Source organism: Hylaeus volcanicus, chromosome 6 (genome assembly GCF_026283585.1).
Source record: "Hylaeus volcanicus isolate JK05 chromosome 6, UHH_iyHylVolc1.0_haploid, whole genome shotgun sequence".
Taxonomy (NCBI): domain Eukaryota; kingdom Metazoa; phylum Arthropoda; class Insecta; order Hymenoptera; family Colletidae; genus Hylaeus; species Hylaeus volcanicus.
In genome coordinates, this window is record NC_071981.1 from 1543657 (window position 1) to 1555929 (window position 12273).

General features: G+C 37.3%; 3 protein-coding genes across 3 annotated transcripts in view; all 3 read left to right on the top strand.

Moving 5' to 3' along the window:
* Positions 1–5202, top strand: part of LOC128878284 (chondroitin sulfate synthase 1) — a 21435-nt gene extending 16233 nt beyond the window's left edge. The window contains exons 6-7 of the mRNA XM_054126370.1: positions 504–860; positions 2039–5202. Of these exons, the coding sequence (XP_053982345.1) occupies positions 504–860; positions 2039–3000 (1319 nt within the window). The 3' untranslated portion in view covers positions 3001–5202. The remainder of the gene's footprint in view (positions 1–503; positions 861–2038) is intronic.
* Positions 5203–7793: 2591 nt separating this feature from the next.
* Positions 7794–9581, top strand: LOC128878359 (lysozyme c-1-like). The gene has a single exon (XM_054126493.1). The coding sequence runs from the start codon at positions 7920–7922 to the stop codon at positions 8361–8363; it is 444 nt and encodes a 147-aa protein (XP_053982468.1). The 5' UTR covers positions 7794–7919; the 3' UTR covers positions 8364–9581.
* A 1136-nt stretch (positions 9582–10717) lies between these two features.
* On the top strand, positions 10718–11740 carry LOC128878358 (lysozyme-like). Its single transcript, XM_054126492.1, has one exon. The coding sequence runs from the start codon at positions 10969–10971 to the stop codon at positions 11575–11577; it is 609 nt and encodes a 202-aa protein (XP_053982467.1). The 5' UTR covers positions 10718–10968; the 3' UTR covers positions 11578–11740.
* Positions 11741–12273: the final 533 nt, after the last annotated feature.

The window sequence follows — 12273 nt, forward strand, 5'->3', positions numbered from 1 at the left end:
GATCAAAATGAAGAAATTGAGTATAAGCTTCCACCCTTTCTGCTCCTTTTTATGGAATCTAATATTTCGTTAGTCCTATTCCCATTACTTTCAATACTTTCATTAATTCTTTGCTATAAATTTGTCAACTCATCATATACATACCGTTAATTGGACAAATCGATCCACAAAACAAAAACTTGCAAAATGCGACGAAATAATGTACATTGTTTCTCAAAATTCCCGTTATAATCTAAATTCAAATAAATATCGTAGGCGCTTAAATACAGATCTAGCTTTCATCTAACGGTATATAAAATTAATAAGAAAGACTAACCAAAAAATAATAAATTTCATCAGTCAGTCACGTTGCAATTTTTATGCGACAGGTTAATCGATCTGTACAGTGAGCTTGTATATCATTCTTGCATTTGTCTCGTTACTATTATACAAATTGTACGAACGAGGCCGATTAAAATAGCTCCATTTTCTCTCTGAACCAGAAATTGAAATCAATTTTGCAGGTGTTCCAGCGGGACTCCAGTCGTTCAAGCCCACGAGCAGCGACGAGGTGATTCCCTGGGACTTTCTCTCGAGGTCGGAGTACAGCTTAGCGGATTCCAATCCCAGGAGAAGGATTCACAGCGGCATAAGGGAGGGTCTGGAGGACATCACCAGAGAAGTGATGGCCTCCATAAACGCCTGCTCACGACAGCGCGGCAGAGTCGTCGAGGAAAGGTCAGCCCTGTACGGATACAGGAGAGTGGATTCTTACGGCGCCGACACGATACTGGATCTTCTATTGGTGTACCGGAAGTACAGAGGCAGAAAGGTTACGCTGCCCGTCAGGAGACACGTTTATCTCCATCAACACTTCACCGGTACCTTTTACGTTCCTAAACGATCTTCCACGCTCTTGGAAGCTGATTGAGTAAATGCTTTTCCTTGTTCGCGTCTTTCACGTCCCCCTCGTCTATTACCAACCCATTTCGGACCCATAATTTAACACTTCAGAGCCGTTGCCTTGGTGGATTATTCCGGATAGGACTTGAAGCTTTTCTTTCCAATTTTATTTGCAATACTTTTATGTTTCTAAGCTGTACTGCATGAAATTTATTATATTCAAGATGTACAAGCTAATGATTTAAAGTATTAAATTTGAGAAGAAATACAAGCATTTATTTTTAAAGTGGTGGAGATGTACACTTAAATCATAAATTAAGAACTGAATTGTTATAGAAAAGTAGCTCAACCTCTTCCATTTTGTATTTACAGACTTTAATGCTCTTTTATATTTTAGATATTCGAAGCATACAACTTAATACTGTGAAGTATTAAATTTGAAAAGAACTGCAAAGATTTATTTTTATTTTTAAAATTGTGGAAGCGTTAAATCCTGTATTAAAAACTGAGTTGTTTTAGAAACCTAGCTGATCCTCTTCCACTTCATTTCTACAAATTTCAATATTCTTTTTCATTCAACAATTTGTACATCCTTATGAAACAATCAAGTACAGAATATCAAAATGTATCCATATGTAGTATTAAATTTGAAAAGAATTGCAAAGATTTATTTTAAAAATTGTGAATATGTTAAATCATATATTAAAAACTGAGTTGTTTCAGAAACCCAGCTAAACCTCTTCCACTTCATTTCTACAAATTTCAATATTCTTTTTCATTCAACAATTTGTACATCCTTATGAAACATTCAAGTACAGAATATCAAAATGTATCCATATGTAGTATTAAATTTGAAAAGAATTGCAAAGATTTATTTTAAAAATTGTGAATATGTTAAATCATATATTAAAAACTGAGTTGTTTTAGAAACCTAGCTGATCCTCTTCCACTTCATTTCTACAAACTTCAATATTCTTTTTCATTCAACAATTTGTACATCCTTATGAAACATTCAAATGCAGAATATCAAAATGTATCCATATGCAAGGAAAGGTATCACAACTCACCCATGCTAACTTATTCTCAATAACGCGCGCACGTGTAACTAATAAACTAAAATGAAATATACCCAGCGTAAACTTTTATCTACCCGCAGGACTGGAAATACGGGAAACGGTGAACGGCGTGGAAAAGGATGGGGCGCGAGGCGATCAACGAAACGACAAGTCCTTGCAGAACATATTCAGCGGCGGTTTCCTGAACCTGAATTTCAACTTCGAAGCGGAGGATCCGGTCACGGACAAAACCATCCACTTCGTCCTGCCTTTGGCGGGTAGGTACGAGGTTTTCCAACGGTTCCTGCAAAACTACGAAGAGGTCTGTTTAACGAACGGCGAGAAGACCAGGCTCCTAGTCGTTCTCTTCCATCATAAAACGGAGAGCTCTTACGACCAAACGATAGATCTGATTCAGCAACTGAAGTACAAGCACCGCGGCGCGGGTATCGATATTTTACCCATCGCTGGGACGTTCTCCAGAGCCAGGGCCCTCGATCTAGGCGTCTCGAAGCTGAACAACGACGATTTGATGTTCTTTGTCGATGTGGACATCGCCTTCACGAAATCCGCTCTCTACAGAATACGAGCGAACACTTTGCTAGGTAGACAGATTTATTTCCCCGTGGTGTTCAGCCAGTACGATCCACGAATCGTTCACGAAGACTGGAGGAGACGCGACACCTTCCTCGTGGACGAGACTTCTGGTTATTGGAGACAGTTCGGATTCGGTATCGTTTCCTTGTACAAACGTGATTATCGTACCGTGGGTGGTTTCGACCTGTCCATTCGAGGATGGGGGAAGGAGGACGTAGACTTCTTCGAGAAGGTGGTCAAGTCCAACGTGACGATCTTCAGGGCGGCCGACAGGGATCTGGTTCACGTTTACCACGAGGTGGAGTGCAGCAAGGACCTCTCCGACACCCAACTCGCCATGTGCATGGGGACCAAGGCTGACACTTACGCGGGAATGGAGACCCTGGCAAGAATTATCTACGAGGATCCAAATATCCTGCGATTTGCCAAAGCCAGGAGAGCGAACTTGACGAATGCAGCTGGTTGAGGGATTGTTTTCGTTTGGCTCACGATGATTTTTTTTAAACGCGTGACTTCGTTCCAGTGACAACGTGTTGACTTGTTAGCGACGTGTCACTGGACCCTAGCTACGAGTAAATGAGGAATAATAAATGTTGAATGGTGAATAAACATCAGTTAGGTGAATAAACATCAATGGACATTGGAATAGTTGATATTTTTTAAATTATTTGATATGCAAGTGGGTACATAAAGTCTGGACCGTCAGTAAATATTAGAAGTATCATATCTGGTATCATATTCTTATTCTCTATGTGTCCAGACTATAGAATCACCCTGTATATTTGATACTAACTAAAAGCCACGTTTAGTATCAACTATAACTAAGAACAGTTTTAGAGAACTTTAGAAAATTGTGTACGTCCCATAATTGTCACTTACAATCCTAGTCAGTGATCTTTTATTTTTTAGATTTTTTCTATTAATTAGCAAAATATGAATTTAGTTGTAATTGTATAAAGGAGTATGAATTAATGAAAGAGGTATAATGTTACCTCTTGTAGATTTGTAATAATTGTATTTTTCTATATATATTGGTTATTTCTAAACGTTATTTAATATGTCTTAATTAGTCTTTAAGAGTATTAAATTTTACATGAAAATGTTCTTTTTATCTTCTTTGTAAGAAATTCTATTTTTATTTTAAATTTGACCAAGTAATACTCAAAATGATATGTCCAAGAGCTTTGCAAGACATTTTTTGAAGTTCTCTAAGGTATCAAGTAATTTTTATTAAAAAAAAAGCACGATGAGATGAATTTATCATGAGAGATAAACAATTGACAATTGAAAGTTGAGAATTCATTCAGAAATTGGAAATGAAAGAAATGAATTGAAAAGTGAATATTTATTCGTGAACTGAGAATTGAAAAAATAAACTGTAAGCCGAGTATTTATTCACAGAGAAACAAATCGTCTCGTAGCGGGTGCGAAAACTCATTCGTCCGAAAAACACAGCTGCAGTCGACGTGTTAAGGTAGAAAGTGCGTCTCCAAGAACGTCTTTCAGTTAGAACATTTTGTGTAAATACACGGTGTGATCGTGGCTCGTTTTTACGCGAAAGTGTCGGATATTTAACAGATCCATGCGAATTCACCAAAGCCATTTCCGTATGAATTTAATACCGTAATACCAATTTCCTGTATGGATAAAACAGAACCTGAGATTTAATTTAACGACTAACGGAAACATATTTAATTGAACGGATAACAAGTTCCCGAATCGTGTAAGCGACGTTTGTGCTACCTTTGTAAGAATATTATTATCGATTCACAGGGTGCTTTACAATGGAAAATGTGAGATACACCAAATTTTATTCTATTTCTTCTGTTTATATTTTATTTTATTCATAATAGTAATTTCAATTTTCATTCAACCAGCAATTAATAGAAAATAATTCATTGTTGATGATGAACAAAATTTTAGTCTATTTCTTATATCTCTATTTTATTTTATTTACAATAGTAATTTCAATTTTCATTCAACCAGCAATTAATAGAAAATAATTCATTGCTGGTGATGAACAAAATTTTAGTCTATTTCTTACATTTTTATTTTATTTTATTTACAATAGTAATTTCAATTTTCTGTCTAGATAAATATTTTCGCTATTGGCACCCTGTGTATCGAAAGATTACCATTATTTGCGCTATGAATGTGATGTATTGCTTTCTGATTGCTACTAATGTAGAAATACCAGCGCCAAATACATTTCGTTACGCGTCGAAAGGTACACCTACTACTATCTCCTTTTATAAATGAATAATGCATTCTATGGTGAATTATACATCGTACACTTCGTGTTTATCTCAACGTCTCCGATTTTTGGGGACGCGTAAAATCTGCTTAAAGGTTACGGAAAATTTCGCGCGATAGGAAGAACGCGTGGATGCGTAACTTAAGTCGATTTAAGATGCCAATACTCCTAAGAAGGTTATATCGAACCAGTTGTGTAAGTACATGTGATATTATCGTGCCTTTGTATAGATCTTTATTTGTGAATTTTACGTACTGCCTATTTTATCGTATTTGTACCTACGCGCGTTCACTTGTGAAAATGTGGCGAGTCCCAAACGGCTTGCATAATCGTTTATGCAATTCGCATTTCGATCGCTCGCTAAGATGCTTCGACATTTCATCGGATACCGAATAAAATTTCTCTATTGAATAATCGCGTTGCGTCAATTGCTACACCTACAGACAACGGTTCCCCTCGATAATTAACTCATTCGAATCATGCGACAGAATTACAGATACCTTATCGCGACGTTTTGCTTATTTAATAAAAGTACAAACAAAATTTAAGAAGCACTGCAAACGTAATCTTTCGGGGATCTTTATAGGATGAATTTTCGAAATCTATCCTCTTAATATTTAATCTCTTAATTTTAACATTAACACGAGAAGCCATTGAAAGTTTTAAATGGTGCATGGAATTTTTTCGATTTTCTTTTCATAACTCTGGTAAAAATTGATGAAATGATTTGAAACTTTGCAGAGTTGTTACTTGTAATAATTGGAACAAAGAATACAAAATTCAAATTTTTATACGTTACACACCCCCTAAATACCTAAGCTCTTAATTTTAGTTATAACATCTCCAAACCTTGGAAAGTTTTAAATGGTGCATGGAATTTTTTCGATTTTCTTTTTATAACTCTGGTAAAAATTGGTGAAATGATTTGAAACTTTGCAGAGTTGTTACTTATAACACTTGGAAGAAACTCCCGCGAAATTGAAATTTTTTCCTTAAATATTTCCTTATATACCAGCCCAATAAATATGAAGTTATTTTCTCTGCTCAAAATATTTTTATAATATTTCAAGTGTTCTTTAGAAATTCTCGGACTAGTCCTGGACTCTCAGCAGTGTTTATCTAGTTCTCTCATAACTCAATTCGACCTCGTCTCTAGTAGCAAACATTCACGATGCCTTCTGCATTTTTTGCAGTTAGAAAGTACATTTCAACTTATAAGGTTCCGCTGAAGGTCCCTTTATGGATCGTGTCGAAACTTGCCAATTAATGGACGATTGGAATTAACTGATATCTACCGAATCTTTCCTCGACATCGTTCGCTTCCCATCGCGAACCGGCGATTTCCTTTTACAAAAATTCGCGATCGGTCTGGCTCGACGAGCATCGTCTGCAATAAATGGCGAAGGAAAAATACTATGGGTAAGTTTTCTTTTTTCGTTCTGGTTTCCTTATTCATTCCTCTTCCTTTATTCAACGATCTTTTTCTTTGCTCTTATAAGTACGTTGCCTCCGTCTACTTTTGATTTCAATAATGAAATTCCTTAAAAAAACCAAGGCGGGCAAAGTCGCTGGTAATAATAGCCTGTTACACAATAATAGCAATTCAGAGGTGTCCTCTAGATCAGAGTTTCTCAGTCAATGTTTCGTTCTGACTTTTCTTTGGTTTATAATCCTCACATTTTGTGATTGTTGTTGGTCACTAAATAACTTATTAATGATATGCAATAAATACCTTAACACTTCCAGTGCCAGGCATTATTATAAAAATATTTATGTAGTTAAAATTTTGTTCTATAAAATTTGATAAAGTATTACTTTCGCACCCTGGTCAAAATTTACGAATTCTATCCAGACTTGATTTCTTTAACACCTGATCTTCAGAATTAATTTTTTAATTTCTCAGTGAAAATCCCTACACTTTACGTGGCGTTCAGCGTGTTAATATGACACATGCAGTAAATTAAAATAAAATAGTACGAAAGTATAAAATTTCTGTTCGTCTTTCGCTTGTGGTCCCCAAAAAATGTAACGTGACCTACTGCTGGGCCACATCGTGCCCGTTGAGAACCCCTGCTCTAGAATGTACGTCAACCAATTGCATTTATGCAATGTCTGCACACAAATGTACATAATTGTAAATATTACATAGTAATTAGTGTAGAAAGTGAACGTGCACAGTGTCGCGTAACGTTCTCCATCGCCCATCACGTATTAAACACTCGAAATAAGGAATTCTTGAATACCCATGCATGATAGTTTAGTACCTCTATTTTTTACTCACGCCACAGTCGAGTTTTTCTCCTATTTGGTTAACAAGTTAATTAAGTTTTAGGGTAATTATTGTATGCAGGGAACCACTTATTCTAAGTATACACATCGTATGCCTTATTACCCTAAAAGAATTCCAAGCAGGAGCAACAACCTTACCGATTGTGAGTCAGTTTAACGAGGCCTCTCGCTTCGCAATTATCTTCTCACGAGACCGATCAATAGTTTCATTTTCACTGATTCGTCACATATAAAAATTCTACACAACATATTCAGTTCGGGAAGTACACTCATCCATTCAGTATCACTGCACTATTACAGTGTATTAAATACACGATACCATTGTATTTTAAATATTTAAATATAAATTTTATATTATATTTATATTATATTTATAAATTGATGGTAAGTCATTTTGACTAGTTGCAATATCAATATGAACGCTTCAGTATGAATTTCAGAACGATTAAAACGTTATACAAAATATACAAGTGGACAGCCTTCAATTTAATTCCCCAACATGTTGACACCCATAACATTCAAACAGTTGTTTCACCCGCCCAATACCATACACCGCAAAATACCCACAAAACAAAGGAATCTCGTAACTGAAAGGAACCTAACAGGAAAAACCGGCTAACAATAAGCGTGAAGCTCGCAACTGGCCACGCCAACGCGTAGGAAATGATAATTTATCGCCCAAGATCAAGGCTCCCGTCGTTCGTCATAAGCGCAGCAGACGGCACCAGCCGGACAGTGAATAGCGTCGCACTTAGGCGAGAGTCCTCGTCGCGGTTGCGTCGATTAGCTTCGAACGTCTTCAACTTCCAGTTCTTCAACGACCAACTTCATAAAGCTCATCGATGGGAAAATCAAGCGTGAGAGTGTGCCTGCTGGCTGTCCTGATCCTCGCGATGGACGTCCACGTGGACGCAAAGATTCTGTCAGAGTGCGACGCCGTTCGCGAGCTTCAACGAGCTCGGATCTCGAGGAGCCTCATCAGCAACTGGGTGTGCTTGATGCAGAGCGAGAGTGGGTTGAACACCCAGCTGGTCACTGGCCCGAAGACAGCCTCCAGCTTCAGCTACGGCATCCTCCAGATCAACAGCTCCAAATGGTGCACCAGAGGACGACGCGGAGGACTCTGCAACAAGCGCTGCGAGGACTTCACCAACGACGACATCCAGGACGACATCGCGTGCGCGAAGATCATCTACGATCAGGAGGGGTTCAAGGCGTGGGGCGGATGGCTGAAGAGGTGCAAGAGCAAACCCCTTCCTAATATCGGGAACTGCACGAAAAAGTGACGAGGAGTATTCGAAACGTTTTTGTATTGTTGTATCAGCTTGGTTGACACTATAAGTACTATTCAGGGATAGTCCACAATATTCCGAGAGGATTTTTTACGTTAAGAGGATTTTTTGACTGAAGATTGATGCATTCCCACAGAATATTTCTATGCCAGAGTATTTCGTTGCATCGTCGATCTATTTGTAGTTAGCTTGCTTTTCTCTGTTTTATAATTGATGTTTATTGATGCGTTGTTTCTTTGTAGAAATATATTTTATTGAAGTAAATTTGCCATAAGATGAGAAATATGTCTGTTTTATACTGGATTTTTAATAATGCTTCATTGTTTTGGTGGGAATATATTTTACAGAATTAAATTTGCCATAAGATGAGAAATATGTCTGTACGTCTTCTATACTGGATTTTTAATAATTCTTTATTTTTTGGGTAGAAATATATTTTACAGAATTAAATTTGCCACAAGATAAGAAATATGTATACACTGGATTTTTAATAATGCCTCATTGTTTTGGCGGGAATATACTTTACAGAATAAAATTTGCCATACGATAAAAAATATGTCTGCACGTGTCCTACACTTTATTATTAATAATGCCTCATTCTTTTAGTGGAAATATATTCAGCCCCATAAATATTCGTTCCCTCTATGTCAATTGAAAAAAATCCAAATGAAATGATAGGTTTGATGTTTCCAAATAAATTTTTAATTATAAAAATATGTGTACTATTTATTCATGTACATGTTTATAACGAAACATTTAATTAGGAACTTCAAACCTATCATTTCATTGAGACTGATTCTTGTAATAAACACAGATGGTACGAATATTTAGGAGACTGATTCGTGGTACCAATTATCGGTTCCTCCCATAAATTCAGCAGGTGTCTCTTAACGTCAGGTGTCTGTTAGGAATTTTTTATCACGCTGTTACTTAGAAGTAGAGATTCTAGTAAATGCAAATACCGTTGTCAGCCAACTTCCAGGGAAATTGTATACTACAACATTATCAGTTAGACGGCATCTGTATCAAGTGGAATTATGTAACGAGTTATCTGCAACGTAATGTCCTCTACTCGCAGATATAACTGTTTCAAAACAATAACAGATAGAAAAAAAGAACACTCGACGATGTAAGGCGGTACAAAAGAGAAAATACACGAACTGCGAATTTCTTTCACAATTAATTTCTTTTTAAATAAATGGTGTTCCTTTCTTTGTTCTTTTGTTTATTGTATGCCTCTCTCTGTTCATGGACAGGATACGCCCATGGCGGTCGGTGATCTGACGAATGGATTACATGATTATAATATTTAAATATTCATGGGATTTACTGGCCACTTCGAGTCGATATTTCTCGACTATGATTACTAGTCGATCGAATTGAATCGGTGTAACGAACCTATGGCAAACGTCCCGCGATTGGCACACGCCTTAATTAATTATTCAAGAAATATCCATTGTTCTTTTGACTTTTGGTTACTCTGCATAGCAGAGGTTGAACAATGAATATTCATTTGTTCGTAGGATGGCGATTATGAAAGTGACCCGAGTCATGATAATATTCATGTCATACATCAAAAATAATTTATTCCATATAGATGGTTCCGAAGAATTATCATTGAATTTTTGAAAATTCACTTTGAAAATTTAAAAGAAGCAACTTATTATTAGATAAGGTAGAGATAATGTTATTATTATTCCTCAACTATTTTCACCAAGGAAACCATATTTTCCTAATGTCAATTCTAATTCTTTTAATCTTTTACTCTAAAAATAATTGATTTAGTATCTGCAGGTCTACAGATTCTTTAGGGTCTGCAGAATTGTCATTGAATTTTTGAAAATTCACTTTGAAAATTTAAAAGAAGCAACTTATTATTAGATAAGGTAGAGATAATGTTATTATAATTCCTCAACTATTTTCACCAAGGAAACCATATTTTCCTAATGTCAATTCTAATTTTCCTAATCGTTCATTATAAAAATAATTGATTTAGTATATATGGGTCTGGAGAATTAGCATTGAATTTTTGAAAATTTATGTTAAAAATTTAAAAGGAGCGACTGATTATTAGATAAGGTAGAGATACTGTTATTATAATTCCTCAACTATTTTCACCAAGGAAACCATATTTCCCTAATGTGAATTCTACTTCTCCAAATCTTTCACAATAAAAATAATTGATTCAATATACATAGATGGTTCTGAAGAATTATCATTGAATTTTCAAAAATTCACTGTAGCAATATAAAAGGAGAGACTTATAATAACATTATTGACAATAGTATTTAGTATTCCCCATGTAATAATAATTCCCTAAATATTTTCACCAAGGAAACCATATTTCCCTAACATAAATTCTCCTTCTTCTAATCTATCACTACACCCACACCCATGCAACTCCAAACCAAGCCCAACAACCTATTAAAACTTCAAAAGCGACACCTCCCGTCACCGAACCCGCTCCCGCACGAAGTTTCAAACTCATCGTCTATAAACGCGATAAAAGGTAAACGCAGAGTGGAAACCGTCAACAAAAAAAGGAAAAAAAACACGCGCCAGTAGCCTGGCTCGTTTCCCCGCAGACTGCGCTTAGGAAATGATAATATGTCGCACAAGCTCAAGGTTATCGCGCGACGTTCGCCAGCGGTGGCACAGCTGGATAGCAAAGAGCGCCACATTTCGTCGCGAATACTCGCCGCGATTGCGTTGCGTATCGAGCACTAACCTAACTGCTGGCGCTGGCGTAATCACCGAGCTGCGAGTGGAGACAAAGATGAGGTCGTGGCTGCTGCTGTCGGCGCTGGTGGTCCTGGCGATGGACCAGGTGGACGCGAGAATCCTGAGCGAGTGCGAGGCGGTGCACGAGCTCCAGCGAGCCGGAGTCTCCAGGACCTACATAAGCACTTGGGTCTGCTTGATGCAGAGCGAGAGCGGGATGAACACCCAGCTGGTCACAGGTCCGAAGACAGCATCCAGCTACAGCTTCGGCGTCTTCCAGATCAACAGCTTGAAGTGGTGCTCCAGAGGACACTCCGGTGGGCTCTGCAACAAACGCTGCGAGGACTTCGCCAACGACGACATCCAGGACGACATCGTCTGCGCCAGGATGATCATGGAACGCGAGGGATTCAAGTCCTGGCCTGGATGGCAGAAGAACTGCAAGAACAAACCGCTGCCGAACATCTCCAAATGCAAGCGACGATAACCAACGCGACACGTGTCGGGAAACGTGTGTTCACCGGAGACAACAGGTGCGCGACTGTTGAGCGACTCTGTTGGACGCTTTGATTTCCTGTATTCGAAGCGGAGAGTCCAGGAGAATCAACCGTTGGTTTAGTTGATTCGAATAGAGGAAACAGAGAGGAGAATCCAAGGGAATCGCTCAACAGTTGTCTCCGATGAATGCGTCCGATGATTCTCGTTGCGTCAGCTCGGGGTTGCTGAACTATCGGGCGTTGGTAATTGCTGTGCTTTACGACAGGTGTGACGCGCGACACGCTGGCGTGACGTGACGAGAGTGCGTGGCGCGAAAAAATGACGAGGGGCGTCTTGACAATTTCTTTTATGGAAGTTATTAACGCGTGTGTGTAGAAGCTGTGTGTAGAAGAATGGAAACGAAAATGGAATTATGCGAACAACCAAATGATAATATATATAATATATATTTATATATATATATATATATAATGTAGTATAGTATAATATACAACTATAAATATTTATACATATTTATACATTATATATAAACATAATATAAAATGATATATCTGTACAGATACACAATTTTCTTTAAATTATATATATATATATATATATATATGATATGACATATGAGATGACAATTGTCTTTAAATTATATATATATAATTTAAAGAAAATTGTGTATCTGTACAGATATATC

Bases quoted from the DNA above. Each gene is read 5' to 3' on its own strand.
- LOC128878359 (XM_054126493.1), top strand. From the start codon at position 7,920: ATGGGAAAATCAAGCGTGAGAGTGTGCCTGCTGGCTGTCCTGATCCTC.
- LOC128878358 (XM_054126492.1), top strand. From the start codon at position 10,969: ATGATAATATGTCGCACAAGCTCAAGGTTATCGCGCGACGTTCGCCAG.